This window comes from Muntiacus reevesi, chromosome 19 (assembly GCF_963930625.1).
Source record: "Muntiacus reevesi chromosome 19, mMunRee1.1, whole genome shotgun sequence".
In the NCBI taxonomy this organism is placed as follows: Eukaryota; Metazoa; Chordata; class Mammalia; order Artiodactyla; family Cervidae; genus Muntiacus; species Muntiacus reevesi.
Genome location: NC_089267.1, coordinates 56,565,397 through 56,582,683, shown reverse-complemented (window position 1 = coordinate 56,582,683; position 17,287 = coordinate 56,565,397). Strand labels below are relative to the sequence as shown.

Below are 17,287 nucleotides of genomic sequence, written 5' to 3'. Positions count from 1 at the left end.
GTGGTTCATTTTCCTAAAATGCTCCAAACTGCTCAAAAAAGTAGGGAGCCAAAAATTCAATGATGCAAAGTGAAATGATCTTTGAATAACAGAGAAAGAGGTCACACTGTATGTAACAACGGATGCCAAAGAAGAGTCTGTTGCAGTAGAACACGTCTGAGGTTTAGGACTGTTCTCTATTGTAAATTTTACCATATTAGGGAGGAGAGAGTCCTAAAGAATTATGTTTTTCCTGTACCAGAAAAAAAGGGACTTCCTTTGTGGCTCAGCTGGTAAAGAAACTGCCAGCAATGCGGGAGACCTAGGTTTGATCCCTGGGTTGGGAAGATTCCCTGCAGAAAGGAAAGGCTACCCACTCCAGTATTCTGGCCTAGAGAATTCCATGGACTGTATACCCCACGGGGTTGCAAAGAGTTGGACACGACTGAGCGACTTCCACTTTCATGCCAGAAAATAACTTCAGAAGACATGCGATGTCATCAACTTACCTGAGCAATCTTGGTTTTCTTTTGCTGGAATTTGCAGAGCCGCAGAATCTGGGACCCTGAGGAATCACTGAACTGTTCGTGGAATGGGTGTAATAGCCTTACAGACTCTCCAAAACTTGGAGGAGAAAAACCAAATACAATGGGAGTTACTTTTTGTCAAGCCAAAAAAGGTTGGCTTTCCCAAAGGGATTAAAAGGCAGCTTTACCTGCATACCGCAATCTGACCGACTTCTAGAAGGGTGAGAGCATTTCCAATCACGGCCAGAGACTCAAAGGCAAGCTGTGAAACAGAAAGCAGAGGGCTGAAGGCATCAGGGTATTCTTGACACCAATGCCTTTCAACTCTTTATACCATGAGTCTCACAGGAAACGCTGTTTTTTTGGCATGGCACCTGGGAACACCATCAATATGGCTGTTCACCAACTCAGAGGCCTTGGTAGTCTTAGGCCCTGGCTGATGCCACAGGCGCCAAACCCAGTATCCGTTAAAGCAGTAGGAAAGGTCTGCTTCAGCATCACCCAATAAGTGATCTCCAGGAACTTGGCCCATAAACTGTGGTTTCCCCCTGCTTTTTTGACTACACAATCTCTCATGGATAAAAGATTTTATTAGCCAATTTATTGTACTCTGTGCATACATGACAGTATAGTTTTAGAATTTAAATTCAATTGAAAAGATGATGATATTTATAGCAACTAACATCTACTGGACATGTATCAAGTACCTGGCACTGAACCGAGTGCTTTATATATGTTATTTCATTTAGTCTTCATAACAACGAGTCTGAGTTAAGTATTGTTATAATCCTTTTTTAAGAAGTGAAATTACCTGCCCAAAGTCATGTACTAAGTGGGGAGTTGAGTCCTGAACCCAGGTTTAGATGTATGCTTTTTTCCCAGCAAAGTGTATGTACAGACTTTAGGTCACTCACTGGCTTGTGCTGGCTATCAACTGCAGAAGCCCCACCACTCTACAGGTCCGTGACGGGGGGTGGGCATGTGAGGAGCTCTACCCAGGCTCCTCAGCCCTGTTACTACCGACAGAACACTGACTCTACACAGACTTAAAGACATGTATGCTGAAGACATTTTCTTAGAAAAATCAGAGGTGTCAGGTACTAAATTGTGCATGGTCTCAGAGTACAGTGCATCGTGTTTTGTGGAAAATAAACCTGTCAGACTGACATACCCTGAAGCTAGACAGTTGCACAGCAAGGGTAAGAAGTACAACAGTCTAAAAGATCTACAATCTAAGAGACCACAGTCTTTGGGACATCCTGAAATTGCTTTCAAACTCTTTAACGTTTAGGTCTTCTCGAATATGGTATCACATTCTCAAAACTAACTGGTATTCCAGAGTGCTTTCTGTCCAGACCACATTCAACACAGATGCATCCGGGTGGCCCATCAAACCGCCACTGCGCCGCTTACTCCTTACCTGTTTGGTGTGGTTGTCCACCATGCTGGAAGAGTCGTCGACAGCCAGACAGATTTGGTACTGCCGTTTACTGGGCTTGGTTCTTCGAAGCCAAATCTTGTCTTTCCGAAACTGGCTGGCAATGTAGGGAATGACCTTCCGCATGTTCAGTCGCTTCCCAGTTCGATAGTCCCCTCTGTTTAATTTAACCAAACAGAACAAAGATTAGAGCTAAAAGCACAGTAACAGTACCCGACAGCCAGTTACACCAAATAACCAGTGTCCTGGCACAATCAAGTATTATTGTCGGCTGAGACTGCAGGGATCTTCTTGATCAGCAGCCAGGAAAAAAAAACAGATATGTATGTGGCAATAATGATTAGGGTTTTTTTTTTTTTTAACATTTAAAAAATGTAAAACACTTTTTAAAAAGGAAAAAAATAATGTCTGCATTGAATGTTAAGTCTTGGATTCCCTTTTCTGTTCTAAAACTGATTGTGGATACCACTTTGGGAAGATATAGGTGAGTGATGCGTGCAGTGAGCGAGTGACCCCGCATGGAGAGCAGGAGTGGCGCACACGCCCAACGTCAGCCAGCCTTCCCCCCAGCCGTTACCCAGCCCCAGAAGCCTCTCTGCAGAGCCAGCAGCATGGGCACACGGTGAGGATGCCACACGGGCGCCCGTGCGGCGGAAGTGGCCGCCGGGACCCCAGCACTGCGGCTGGCAGGTGCTGAGCTCGGCGGGAAAGGCGGCGCTGGCATCTTCCCGGGCGCCGCGAGAGCCTCCAGTGGAGGAGACTCACTTCAGCTTGGCGGCCTGGGTCGGCTCCAGTATGAGACGAAGCTGCTCACACAGCTGCTGTGACAGAGGCGCAGTCAAGACCAGGTAGCTCTGCCACATCTCCGCGGCGGCCTTCTCCTGTGACGACACATGCAAGGTGCCTTTAGAACGTCAGAGCCAAGCAAGGTCATCACAGCGAGACGAGGCTTGAAGCAAAGCAGAAAACAACGTACTTCTCTCGGCGAGCCGAGTCACCTGGTTGACCATGTCTCCTCTGCCACCAAAGCCATGAACTCACAGTCCCAGAGAGAAAGAGCGAAACCGTAAGGCAGTGAAAGACTGGAATTCATGGCCAGTCAGTGCCTCACTCACACCTCCTACACGGGGTACATACTGTGTACCCTTCACAAAGAGGGAGCTGTGATGGTTAATTTCGGTGTCAGCAGATCCAGCCACTTAAATCATGTGCTCTCAGGGTCTTGTTTCAAAAGCAACAGTACAAGGGCAAATCTCTCAAGACAGACACGTAACACTGTGCTTCCTGGGCACAAAGCTCCTTTTTTTTTTTTAAGGCCAATTAAGGCACATCAGTCATTACATACATGTGATGAGAACGATGATAAGAGATATATCTGTGTATACATATACACAGTAAATTTAGGATGCAAGCTCACTAAAAGGAAATTTTCGGTTAACCGACACTCCCCTTTACATGAGCTGGCAGTTCTCCGGGTGGTCTGTTCAGAGGGTGACACGGTATCCAGACTTCTGTCCCACACCCCAACCACTGCCACCTCTATTACTTCCATTACAGAGTGAGCGATGGAAGCTAAAATATGAGACGTCGGTTTTTCTGTTTTAATTAAGCTGCACATCCAGTGGCAAAGCAGACGTTAAAATTATATTCTCCGTATCCTCAGTCGCTCTCACCAAGCTAAGTGGAGTTAAGAACCTACTAAGTGTGCTGTGTCGTAGGAAAGTCAAGGTGTTTAGTAGGAAGACCAGTGACTCACTTCTTCTGGATTTCCAGGTTCATGTGGCTGCCAAGTTTCCAGCTGTCTCTCCAGCTCCTGTCTTAGCTCATTGACGTCTTTTAAGAAGGGCTAAGAGGGAAAAGTCACAGAGAGAGGAGGACCAGATGGGAGTCACTAATTCATTATCCCGGGTGCCTCCTTCCCTGCAGTATGAACTCCCACTGAGAGGCAAAGCTTGAGCAAATTTAATGGCACAAAAGATGCCAGACAGCTATTCTTCTCCTTCCCATTTTTGTGAGGGTAAGATGGATAAAGGAAATTCTGAACATTTAGTAAGTCCCAAAGTACCCTGGAAGGTATCAATAACAGAAATGTTCTTTGATTAATCTAGGCTACCATTAGGTCAAACAGTTTGGGAAACTATTAATTGGCTCCTTCTAAATGAAGGCATTAAGTCAAAGATGCTTACTGCTTAACCAAAATAAACCTAACTGACCTGCAGGCTCCCAACACAAGGCTAGTGAACGCCCCCCACCGTGGCCAGGTAAGGACGCAGACCTCCCCCAGCGACCCTGGGACCGGCTGTCCTGCTTGGAGAGCTGCCAACACCCCTCAGCTACCTGACACATTCAGAAGGGTGTCACACCAACAGTGCTTCCTGGAACACTGATGCGATATGAAGCCCCCAAGCAACCAGACGCTTATCAAGTTCTAAAGAATTAAAAGCAACTTATAACTCCATACTGTCAACTTATTAAAGTGGTGATCTGTTACAGTTTTAGGACCTGGAAAATCGTGTCCACAAGAAACTGGTGAGCCGTGTGAATGGTGGAATCTCGGCTTCTCTCTGGCTTCTCATTCTCTGTCTCCCTGTGGGATGGGTCTGTCCTGGGGTCTTGGTCTTCCTCTGTTTTAACAGTTTGGGTCTCCATCTCCATCTCTTCAGAGCCTGTTCTCACACAAGGACCGAGTTTTACTTACCATAACATCAGCATTAAGACTGAGCCCTCAGTCACACGTCAATCCTACAGTCGCTCAGACGTCACTCACCCACCTCCCAGCACGTTAACATGTCAGCTCCCCGTGTTCTCTCTCTGAGACAGTCACTGCCAGTTCACACTCCCGTAACTCCCCTCTCTCCTGACCCTGCTGTGTTCTGGGGAGGGGAAGGTAGGAGAGATGGTTTTACCCTGACAAGCCTTGCAGAACTGTGTGATCCATTAAACTGTGTGCATGCAGAACACTGACAAAATAAAAAAATAAAATCATAGTTCTATCTCATAGATGAGGAAGCTGTGTCAAAGACAAATAATTTGCCTCCACCTATAAAGTACGTAAGACAAAATCTGGATCTGAATCAAGGACGATCCAATCAGAGAGCTATGTCTTTCCTGCCCCATAACGGCAGCTGCAGTTCTCATGCCCCTGAGAAGCAGCAAGCAGCAGCAGGTGAATTTAGCAGGCTACTCTGAATTTGCATTTATTTCATCGCCGATGTTCTTTTTCCATGTGTGTTGAATACATAAAAAAAATGAACTGCCTTTTAATAGCACTTGGGGTCGGTTATGAAATGGAACAGTTATAAAATGTCATAAGTTAGTGTTACTTTCTCACATGCATTTACCCTATTTCTTTAAACATTTATTGCATTTTATGCTAACACTGTGTATTTTATAATTAAAAATATTGTTTCTCTAGTAATCAGACCATCTCTTCTGGTCATAACTGGAGCGTGTGCACTGTTCTCTTTTCTTCTACGTATTTAAAGAAGACTGCCAGGGTTCTGTCTGGAGCTTGGGCTTCCCTGTGAATGTCGGGGACCTGTAACACCACTCCCCCACCTTTCTGCTCCCAAAGGAAGCGTGTACAGGGGGGTTACTATGGGCAAATGAGTATCTAAGTCACAGGTTAGGACGTAAAAAGAACAGGACAGGCGAGACGACAGTAGAGAGTCACAGAGCTCAGGTGGGAAGGGGGTGTCCGCCACAGACTCGCTCACCGGACTGGGCCATGCTCCCCGACTTGACCTCCTCTGGCCTGAGCGGCTCTGCGTCCAGCGCTCTGAGCTCCTCCTGCTCCTCCGGGTCCATGGAGGTGTCCTCCACCTCTTCCTCTTCATGAGCCTTGCTGGAGTCCTTTGCAGACTGCTGCTGCTCCGTGCTGGCCACATCTGCCAACAAAGCGTACATGTAAAAAGCGGAGCTCTTTGCAGAACAGTCATTGAGAGTGGGTGTGCTTTTGGTCAGAGATTCTACCACTGACTAGTTACGTGGCCTGGACACTGGACACAGTACTTGGCTTGTGAGCTGTTGACCCAAGTGTCTTATTTCCCTGTTTTCCCCAGAAACTATAAGGATATAGTGTAACCATAGCTGTGACCACAGAATAGGATGTTTAGCTGCTGGATTTTTATTGCTGTGATCAGAGACTGAACCAGAATAAACATGCTGAACACATGACTCAGAGCAGCTAATGGATTATCCTCAGGGCCAAGTCGTGGGGGAGAAACTAGTGATGAAGCAGAGGGTGGGAGGCACAGAAAGACAACGTGGATATCCCAGCATCGTGACCCTGGACAAGTTCTTAGACCTCATTGGCCTCAGGATGCTGATCTAGAAAATGCAGATACCCTAGCTCGTAAAGATTACCAGAGGAGCTCCATGATCAGGCCGCAAAGCTCACAACTGTGCTAGGCACAACATAAAACCCCACGTATGGCAGTCATCATCAGTTCTGCTTCATTTTTCTTTTTTTTTTTTTTTTTTTTTTTTTTTAAATTATTTTATTAGTTGGAGGCCAATCACTTTACAACATTTCAGTGGGTTTTGACATACATTGACATGAATCAGTCATATAGTTACACGTATTCCCCATCCCGATCCCCCCTCCCACCTCCCTCCCCACCCGACTCCTTAGGGTCCTCCCAGTGCACCAGGCCTGAGCACCTGACTCATGTATCCCACCTGGGCTGGTGGTCCGTTTCACCATAGATAATATACATGCTGTTCTTTCAAAACGTCCCACCCTCCCCTTCTCCCACAGAGTTCAAAAGTCTGCTTCATTTTTCTTAAAGGTGGGGACAGGAAGAGAAGTAATCCACAGGAAAGCAGTCTTTTCTGTGTCATTGATAATAATCAATACCAGCTTCCACATGAGGAACGAAACAGTGAAAAGTCACCCAGAGAGCTCAGAGGGGAAGACTGAATGATATCCCATACTGAGATCTTCTTTTCTTTGTCACTTACGCTCTGAACCTCTGCAGGGAGTGAAGAAACGTCTGCTCTCAGATCCCTGAGACCAGTGCTGGGTTTGGATAGCCAACTGTCACCAATAATATTCAAAAGGCTTACACTAGACCCAGAACCCTGAGCACTGAAACCCTGCACTTGGCTACAGATATCTTTATTTCAAAACCAAATTGTATACCCGCCCAGTTCTTACTAGATGGAAACTCGTTTGAAAAGTCCTTCCCCTCCCTCCTAAGATGACTTTGTAACAACACCTGGCGGACACACGGTCAGCATAAGTGCTCAGAGTTCGATGAGCAAGGAGGGCCCCCAGCTCCGTACCGTAGGTCTGTGTGTCGTAGGGCTCGCTGGCCTGTTTGATGTGCTCAAACGCTTCTGCGTCCTCCGCCTGCGCCTGGGGCTGGGCCGGGCCCTGCTCGGCATGGCTCTCGGTGTCCATGGTCCTCAGCCTCTTATGCACACGCTCATTGTGATCACCCATGGAGCGTTCGTTGTCGGCCTGCCCAGGTTTCCTCTTAAAACTCTGTGGGAAATATGAGGAAATTCACCAGAACTTTGTAATACAAAAAGAATAAAAATAACGTTTATCCTCAGGGGGCTGATTAAATAAATTAGGTACAGCCATACAAGAGTGGAATTTAATGCAGCTGTTGATAGAAGATCTCTACACATACAGAGCAATCTCTGATACACTTTTATATCTGAAATAAAGGCAAAGAGGCAAAGAGACACTCACTCACAGGCGCACACACACATCCACACATATGCTACATATGCAGTTAATCTCCCAGAAGGCAAGCCTGGTAGCACCAGTATGCTGAGGACAGGCCCTCGGGTGGCGTGAGCACAGGGGTAAAACAGAAGCTTTCAGGAGATTGGTTTCTATAGACCGGTTTTGTGTCTCATGCGTAAATAGCACCCCATTTTTAAAATCTTATATTTAAAACAAAATAGGGGATTTGCCAGCGGTGCAGCAGCTGGAACTCAGCACTTTCACTGCTGGGGCCCAGGTTTAATCCCTGGTCAGGGCGCTAAGATCCCACAGGCAGTGCGATGCAGCTAAATAAACAGGATTAGGACGGGACAGAACAGAATTGAACAGAATTAAAGAACCCAAACACAGGAGAGAATGGACAGTGAACAGTACTTCTGGTTAGTAGCCTGGCAACACCACCTGCTCGCAGGCTCCAGAACAAGCGCATCGCGGGATCAGGGGATCAGGTCTGTCCCCACCAAGAAAAAGGGAGCAAGCCCGGCGGCCCTGCTGCTCTTGCCAAGGCTGCCACGTGCTGGGGCAGCAAAGGCTGGGATTTTGTTTTCAGCCAGTGTATCTGGAGCATCATCTACACACAGCCTTCACCCAAGTTTAGCTGAAGAGCAGCAGAGACCTGTGTGTTCTTCCTGGTGTGTTTCTGGGAGGCCATCCGCGCCATGAAGCTCGACTCATGCCCTTCTGCCTGGTTTGCATCCGCAGCCCCGCTGCCGTGTTCCTGTGAGATCCAAGCCACAGAGAGTGAGGGGCAGGAAGCAGAGTCAGCACCCGGTCACAGACCGCACTGCGTACAACTGCCCTCAGTCACGTGCGGTCGGCCCTCTGAGTCCACGGACACGGGCGGTCCATGCACACCACTTCACATGAGGGACTCGAGCGGCCGTGGGCCTGGGTATCCGTGGGGGTCTTGGAATCATTGCCTTTGGGAGCCCAGGGGATGACTGACCACCTCTGCCTGTCTGCTCTGGAACTCCCCCTCACTGACGCCTGGCCTGTGGGCAGGAACAGAAGCACCGAGACCTGTCACCCTCTCGGGGGGGGCTGTTGTCTACAGGAGGTAGTGGCTTACTCTGAAAGCGGGACAGACCTCAATCAGAAACGAGGCTTCATCATCAACCAGCTGGGTGCCCTTGAGACTGTCATTTAACTTTACAGGGGCTTATTTAACTCAGATGCAAAATGGAGAACACAGTAAGAACAATAGCATTTATTTTATAGGGCCACTGTGAAGATCTAGCAGAGCAATGAAACGCTCAGCACCTCATGAGCGGGTGCTGAGTACATGGGTTGGAAGGGTAAGAGGGGTAAAAACAGTTGTAATTACTGCTGAGAAAATGGGGTCAGAGAGATCAAGGGAGTGGGCCAGAGACAGCACTGAGCGGCAGCCCCCTGACGTCCAGGGCTCCCCCCAGACTACCAACGCCCCAATTACGGCCACAAAAGACACATCACCCCACATCAAGGAATGAAGAAGTGTTTTGCTTTTTAAATTAAAATGTTGGGCAGTGTGGTGAACAGTAAGGAAAAAGGATGCACTGTTAAGACCCATATCACTGCATGAACTCTCAAGTCAACCCTTCTTCGCTTAGGAGCTTCGAAAACAGAATTTGAACGTGATTCTCCCACAGAGAATGACACTCTCGTAATTTTTTCTCATTAAGCACATCGCTTAAATACAGTGTGTAAAAATATTCTGGGGTTTGTTCCATATAAATACAGGTGTACGACCATTTTCTTAAAGAATGGGAGCTGGAGTTTTAGATGTTAAGAACAAAAAAACATTACACAGAAACCGCTGCTGCCGAACGAACAGGCTTTCACACAGGGAGAGGAGGCCCTCCCACGAGGCGCCGGCGGGGAGCAGGCCTCACCTCCCGGCCCTGCTCCTTCTCGGCCGCGGCCCCGGCCAGCTCCACGGCCTGCTCGCTCTGCACGCTCTCCAAGCCCGTCTGCCCGCGGGACTCGTGCTCCTTCCTGTCCGTGGGCTCTGGCACCGGCTCCTCCATGTCAGAGTTCTCCTCTTCTTTTTCCTGCATCTGCAAGGAAATCAAAAAGCATTCAACGCTCTGAGGGGAGAAGGTGAAGTGAGGGCCCCTCTCCTCACCAAGAGGAGCCTGCAGGGAGGGGATCAGCCACAAACCGAACTGCTTGGCGCTATCGCCTGCTCGTGGTAAAGTATCCTAAGACAGAGGTCCACAGAGAAGATGGTCCTCTTTTCTCGTCATTATTACTCTTCATAGAGGACAAGGCAGATCCGCCGTGATACCTGAGGCTGGAGGCCTTGGTCAACAGGTACGTCCTTTTCTGCGCTCTCCTCACTGGTATCTTTGTCCTTGTCCTCCGAGGACGGTGGCGGCTCCTCTGCGTCCTCTTCAGGGTGCTCGGCAGCAGCCTGGTCCCCGTCGTCAGCGCCGGTATCCATCTCTTCCTCTCCTTCCTCCCCCGTGTCATCTTCACCGTTGCCTCCCTCAGGCTGGGGTGGACCCTGACCTTCATCCTGATCAGCCTCAGTCTCTTCCTTTATGTCCTCAGCTTCATGACCTGCTTCTTCAGCATCCTTTGGTGGTTCTTTAATTTCCAAAGGATTCTCTTCTGGACAGATGAAACGAAAGAACGCAGAATTTAAAAACTAAACTATATGATTTCTGAAGATGAGATACAGTTATACAAGCATCTTTTTATTACTCTCAAACCAGAAGTTGGCAAACTATGGTCCATGGGCCAAATCTGGCCATCTACATATTTCTGCGAGTAGTTATACTGGAACACCACTGCATCCAATGGTTCACCGATGTGTCTACTCCATCCGTTTTGTATTACCTATGGCTGACTTCACGCTACAAGAGCAGAACTGAGGATTTGCAACTCTGCTGCAGCTTATGACTGGCAAACACTGATCTGTTTATTATCTGACCCACCCTTCACAGAAGAATTCAGCTACATCTGCTCTTCGCTATACTTATATATTGTATACAACTGGATATCCACTAAAAATCCAAAAAGCCACCACCACAATAGGAATACTTCAGAACAGACAGGAAATGCTAGTCTAATTTTCAATTATCATTATGAATAACTGATGGACATCATTCATTCCTTACCATACACAACATATATTCAAATGGGAACAATCCTATTTGAAAAAGTTTTGTTTAAAAGAGCTTTTCTGTAATTTGGATAAGAAATCAATTACTTCGTTAGTAAATGATTCTTTAAAATAATTGTTTCTTCAGACTCAGAAAAAACTAGTGGTTATCATTGTGGGGGGGGGGCGGGGTAACAGGAGCAGGAGGTGTGAGGTACAGACTGGTGATGTAAGATAGGCCCAAGGATGTATTGTGTAACACAGGGACCACAGCCAGTGTTTTGCAGTAACTGTAAATGGAAAGAACTGTATAAAGGTAACTTTTTCACAGTAACTGCTTCTTAGTTTATATACACAGTAGCTTAAAATGAGCCTGGGTATTTTTCTCGGGCAAAATAGCTTATTAGATTCTTAGTGAACTTTAATTTTATGCTTGCTTGACTGCTGAATTTAAGGTTGAAGTAAGCTTCAGTACTATAAGGTAATGAAAGCGCCTTAAAAGCAACAACTTATACTACGCTTAAAAAGGAGAACTAGAGACTCGCTGGGCGAAGAATGTCCTGAGCACAGGTTATCAAATACCTTAAATGTGAAAAACGCATTTTACGTTTATGAGAGCCATATACTCACCTCCCAGACTTAAGAGATGTTAATATTTTGCCACAAGTGTATCAAATGTGTCACTTGTATTTAAGGAATAAAATAGTTCTGGACACAACTGTCAGGGTTCTGATGTTTCTGCTCTTCCTACTTCCTCAGAGCTCATAACCTGAAGTTACCATTAATGATTTCTGTGTTTTCATACGTTTGATGCATCCATAAACAATTTATAGTACTATATCTTTTAGCAGATTTTCACATAAATAGTGCCTCTCATTTACTCTTTTGTAATTTGCTCCTTTTGTTCTGATATGGTGTGTTTTTAATGCTCTCTAAGTACGTAACGGCCTCACTGGGAAGCTGAGTGAGGCTGGAGCGACCTTCCTGTCCGGTTACCCACGGTGACAGGGCCTCTGTCACAGCAGCATCACCTACGCCCCCTCCCGACTCCAGAGAGCACTCCCTGAGGGAGTCACACTCAGAGGGAGCAGTGGGTGACAGCAGCACTGGCTTACTGTTGTGCCAAGTGAGTTCTCGTGGGATTATTCAATTCACTTCCCGTCATGATTTCATATTTCAGCCTAAACACACAAAATAAGCACATCAATCAATAGCTGTCCTAGGAGGCAATTCCCTGGCAGTCCAGTGGTTAGGACTTGGCGCTTTCACTGCAGCTGCCCAGGTTCAATCCAGCAAACTGCGTGGTGTAGTCAAAAATGATTAATGAAACAAAACGTTCACAGGAAAGCCCCTAAGTGGGCTCCACAAGAGGCCTGGCGCTACCTGGCCTGCAGTGTTTGCATCAAGCCGTGAGAGGGGCCCACGTGCCCCTGAGGGAGGCGGCGCCGTGCTGCCGGCACGGCCCGGACAGGCGGAGCGGTACAGGACAGGCGGATGCAGACAGGCCTGCTGGGTACCAGCGTCAGGCCCCCTCAGAGGAGAAACGCAACAAGGACAAGCGTGACCTTATCAAGCCGGAACTACTCCTCAGACATGATAACGAGCTGGCCATGACGCTGGCCTGGGAAGCAGTCAGTTACTGCTCACTGTCAGGGACGTTCAACAGACCCTTTATGCTCTAAGACACACCTTCTCCATCTTCACGGTCACTGTCCCCATCACCCTCCTTGTCTTCACTGTCTAAGTTCAAGTTGTCCGGGAGGTCCAAGGCCTCGGGTTCGGGCAGCTCCTCCTCGTTGCTATGGTAAGGGTCCACCTCGTTCTCATCATATTCCCTCTTTGGGCAGCAGAGAGGTCAGGGAAAATAAAAGTAAACTTTAGAACAACACTCACACGCAATGAGCTCTGAACACAGCTGACTCCTGAACAGCACAGGTCTGAGTGGTGCAGGCCGGCCCACGGATACAGACCGCTTCCGTGGGTCTTCTTCAGGGAACATGTGCTATGACACCACGCTGACGTGTGGCTGCTACGGACCCGAGGCTGCAGAGCCCATGGGCGCAGAGGGCCAGCCGTAAAGTTACACACAGGTTTCCAGCCCCGCGGGCGCCCACACTGCTCAAGGGCCACCTGCCCTTATGCTGAGAGAATACAGCGTCTCTGCTCCCAATTCACCAGCACACACTGGAATTTTATCAGGATGCTTACAATTTTTACGTTGGAATGTCAAGTTCCACTGTTTGTGCACATTCTCCGTGGATAGGAGGTGCTGTGTTACCTAACCTCAAACAGGATGTGGAAGTTTATGGGAAAAATATACAAAAGGACTGTGGGTTTTAGTTTCTAAACTACAACATGAGTCCCAACAGCACCAAGCTTATCTCATCGGTAACCAGTGGTTAGATATTTTATGTTCAGTTAAGAGGCTCTATGACACATTCCTTTATGAGGCGGTGGGAAAACAAATGATAAGTAGGAAAAAATACGTCCTAAGACACCCTGGGAGCTGTGCGTTGCACTGGCCCTGGCCTTGAGTGAGAAGAGCAGGTGGGTTTTGAATCCTCATCACCTCATCTATTTGTTCATTAATTTTTTCTTGGCCTCGTCCATCATCATCAGCTTCTGCTTCTTCCTTTTCCTCCTTCTTATCTTGCTGTCTTTTCTCTTTGTTTGACTTGCCAGCATCTAGGTTGTCATCTTTAGCAACAAGTTCAGAATCTTCCTAAATATCAGAGGAAGAAAAAACACATCATCATCACTCTCAACCTAAAACACTGCGTTCACCTTACTGTCTAACACAGCTCCCAGACGTGTGCTGGGCCAACCATGGAGCCATCCAGCAGACGGCGTACCCATCACCCTGCAGGGGGCAGGCAGGACAGCGCAGGCGCGGCCGAGACAGCAGTGTGAACAGCAGGGCGGGGAGGGGTGTGTCACGCCCAGCCCTGGGGGGCCTAAGCTCAGGGCTGGGCAAGGGCAGTGACCACTGGCAGAATCAGATACCGCATCTACACCTCCCTCCTCCATAACACAAGGGATGCCTCAGGTCAGGCTACTCCTTGAGCCCTGAATACAATAAAAAAATCTAGATCACAGAAAACACCAGAAAAGCGGAGACAGAAGAAAAACCAAGACAGAAGAAAAACCAAGACAGAAAAGAAAGCCATGACGGACAGGGAGTGGCAGTGGGTAGGATGACTGCTCCCTCTCGTGGGGACACAGTGATGGGGGAATCTTCTACTTACCTCATCCATCCCTGGTCCTGTTTCTTCAGTCTTACTGTCTTCCTCCTCATCTTCCTCATCGTCATCATCACCCCAAAGCCTCTCGTCTAGTTTGTCAGCTTCCTCGCCATCCAGATCGCCCATCTGTTTGTCGAGGTCTCCGGTCTCACTGTCTGATTTTTCATCATCCTCTTCTGAAAGGGAAGGCGTGGAGCTCAGTTCGGCAGATCCCCAGACTAACCTGTTCCTGGGTGTGTGGGAGAGGTGCCTGGGCTGTGCCGCCTAATTCTGCAGAACACCCTCCAGGCGGATGCTTTTAGATGTCCTGAAGCACTCCCACTGTGCCCAGACTGGAGAAGAAAAGAGGTCTGGGATGTGGGGTGGTGAAGGACTGTAAGCAGGGTGGTAGAACGGCTGTCAGCATGGCTCATTCTGGGGCTCGCAGAGTTCATTATGCGAGCCAGCAGCCTCACTGGATTTTGGTTTCTCACCTGGGAAATAATCAAGGGTGGTCTACAGTATCTCCACGGTTCCTCCCCATCTCCAACCTACTCTATGCCAATGATTCTATCTAACATCTCAAACCATGTGTCTGGATCAATTAACCAGAATTTTCCTTCCTTGCTCAAATAACGACTTTTCTTTCCTTTGTATTTGATCAAGGTCTGCTTTGACAAAGTTTACACCCTTATACTTACTTAGGCATGCATACCCTCTTCTACTCTGAGGGTATCATTTCTGTAAGGTATTCACTTAAAACAACACACTGTATTTCAAATTAAGCTTTGGATAGAGATTTAGGTCAACAGTTGAATTATGGTAATAACATGACAGATGATAATGTGCTGTAAGAAATTATTATCAAATAATTTTGAATGACATGTAATACTCATAAGTTAAATGAAAAAAGCAGACTACAGAACTATTCATGGTCTCTGTGTGTGTGTATGTGAACATATATGCAATAAATGGAAATACCCCAAAATTAAGTGATTTGGGTGACAGGTACAATGGTACTGATTTGATTTCTGCATTTTTATTCCAAATCATCTACAACAAATGTCTACTGATTTTGCAATTAGAAAAAAACACATATACTTAAAAAAAAAAAAAAAAGCCTCTCTAGAACAATTCAACTTGGGCTGAGAGCCAGGCTCGGCGAGGGTGCATCTCGCGGCTCTCCCTAGAGGACACCGCGGGTCACTCATCTGCACATGGAGCAGCCGGAACATCAGGGCCAGTGCCTCGGTTTACTCAGAGTGGAACCTCCGCGAGGAGCTGGAGACGCCTGCCACGCTGGCATACACCCAGCAGACGCTGATGCTTCCCTCGCAGTCACGCAGAGGAACCAACTAGGTCCAAGAGCATACGCGAGGCTACTTATTGGGAACATGTGGATTCCTGGAGAAAATATTCACTTTTCAAAAGCAAGAACGAAGTGGCAGATAATCTCAAACCTTGTTCTTCCAGCTCCCCATCATGCATTTTCCCATCAAAGTCTTCTGACATCTCAATGGCATTATCCTCGCCCTTAATGTCTGATTTTGAGTCAGGATCTTCTTTATCCTTTTCTTGACCATTCTGAAATGTATCTTCTGCCTAAATATAAAAGCATTATAGAAACGTAAATGAACATAATGTTACTAATGTTTATTCAGCTCTAAATAGAATATAAATATATAAATGCCAAGGTCAATGGTATAAAATTTTCTCTGGGGAGAGAAAAAAGAACCAATAGAGAAAATACACATGATTTGTGACTTGCTTTAATATTTCAGTTAACTAATTTCTAGTTTTTTGTATTCGTTGTTAGAGAATATAGACTTTTATTGCGGTTTCCTTCATGTGAATTTTTTTTATTCCAGACATATTTAAAAAGTCTATGTATTCTTTATGTAGGATAATAAAAAATTCACTTACTATACTGCATGTAAATTTAATATCTATCTTGTCACTTTGATCTCTCATAGACATTACCTAACTGTGAATGTAATTTCCCCCTCCTCTACTTTCTTTTTTATCTTTTTATTTAAAGTACAGCTGATTTTCAATGTTATGTTAGTTTCAGATGTATAGCAAAGTGATTCAGACACTCATACTTCTTCAGATCATTTTCTAAGTTATCACATGATACTGAATACAGTTCCCCATGTTATACAGTAGGTCCTTGCTGCTCATCTGTTTTATATATAGTAGTGTGTATCTGCTAATCCCAAACTCCTAATTTATCCCTCCCCCAGTAAATGCAATTTTCTTCACTCTTCCTTAAACTACATATTCCTACACATTCTATATTATATCTTGGGCAAAAGATTCAGATTGCTATCTTTTCCATTATGGTTGAATTTTAAAAGTCCTTTTTTAAGATACAAAAGTAATACAATCTCATATAAAAATTTCTAAGCCAAACAGAAAGAGTATGTTTCCCTGGCACCCCCATCCTCCAAAATTCCCAAAGAAATTACCACTGGTGATGTTCTGGCACATCTTTTTATCTATAAGTACACCAACAGACACTTAGAAATATAATATATACAGTATGTATCAATACCTGCCTCCGAGCATTTTTTTAAACAAGAAAGGGATCATTCTTTACAAACTGCTGTGCAATCTGTTTTTTCTAAGTTAAAAAATATGTCCTAGATATATTTCCATGTTGATACTTAAAAACTTATCTCATTATGTTTAATTATAGTATTGCTCTGCATAAACAGTATCATTTAAAAATAATTCTTTCCTGATGAATATACGGATGCTTTCACAATTTTCACCAGTGTAAGTAATGCTGTGGTAAACATTTTTGTGTAAACACACTCCCTCATACACATATTTATCTTGGGGCCTTATGAGATTTCTGTGAGAAAACATGGAACTCCTAGATCAAAGAACACAAAGTGTTTAAAAGCTATTGGATACTGCTGAATTCTTCGGAAAGTTTTTTATCCCACTTAATAATGTTTTTCTGCAATGGATTTGTACTTTTCTATTAGGTTTCTTTTATTTTTTCCCTCATTAACAAAGTACTGGGTGCTAACTAAATTTGACAAATACAGAAAGGCCAATACATACACACACATGGACACACACACACACTCTGTGCATTAGAGCTCTACCACATAAATGCTAGCATTACTCTTTTGGTTTTTTCTATCTTTCCAATTTTCCCTGCAAAGGAAGAGAGGCAATCTGGATCGGTTTGTTCCTCTGTTTTTAATAGGTATGACCATATCTTAAATAGAAATTTATGGACTGCTTTAAATTTAGAATACAGGTGATAAAACGAAATTCCACTCTCTC

The 17,287-nt window shown here is 45.8% G+C and overlaps 1 protein-coding gene across 3 annotated transcripts in view; it reads right to left on the bottom strand.

Annotated features, from left to right (window-relative positions):
• MDN1 (midasin AAA ATPase 1) overlaps positions 1-17,287 on the bottom strand; it is a 138,603-nt gene that overhangs the window by 3,917 nt on the left and 117,399 nt on the right. For all 3 annotated transcript variants that reach the window (XM_065911703.1, XM_065911704.1, XM_065911705.1), the window contains 15 exons: positions 15,448-15,589; positions 14,012-14,184; positions 13,336-13,488; positions 12,456-12,603; positions 9,948-10,273; positions 9,553-9,717; positions 8,298-8,399; positions 7,231-7,432; positions 5,661-5,831; positions 4,447-4,610; positions 3,701-3,790; positions 2,710-2,825; positions 1,927-2,101; positions 695-768; positions 489-603 (listed from right to left, as the gene is read on the bottom strand). In XM_065911703.1, the coding sequence (XP_065767775.1) occupies positions 489-603; positions 695-768; positions 1,927-2,101; positions 2,710-2,825; positions 3,701-3,790; positions 4,447-4,610; positions 5,661-5,831; positions 7,231-7,432; positions 8,298-8,399; positions 9,553-9,717; positions 9,948-10,273; positions 12,456-12,603; positions 13,336-13,488; positions 14,012-14,184; positions 15,448-15,589 (2,316 nt within the window). The remainder of the gene's footprint in view (positions 1-488; positions 604-694; positions 769-1,926; positions 2,102-2,709; positions 2,826-3,700; positions 3,791-4,446; positions 4,611-5,660; positions 5,832-7,230; positions 7,433-8,297; positions 8,400-9,552; positions 9,718-9,947; positions 10,274-12,455; positions 12,604-13,335; positions 13,489-14,011; positions 14,185-15,447; positions 15,590-17,287) is intronic.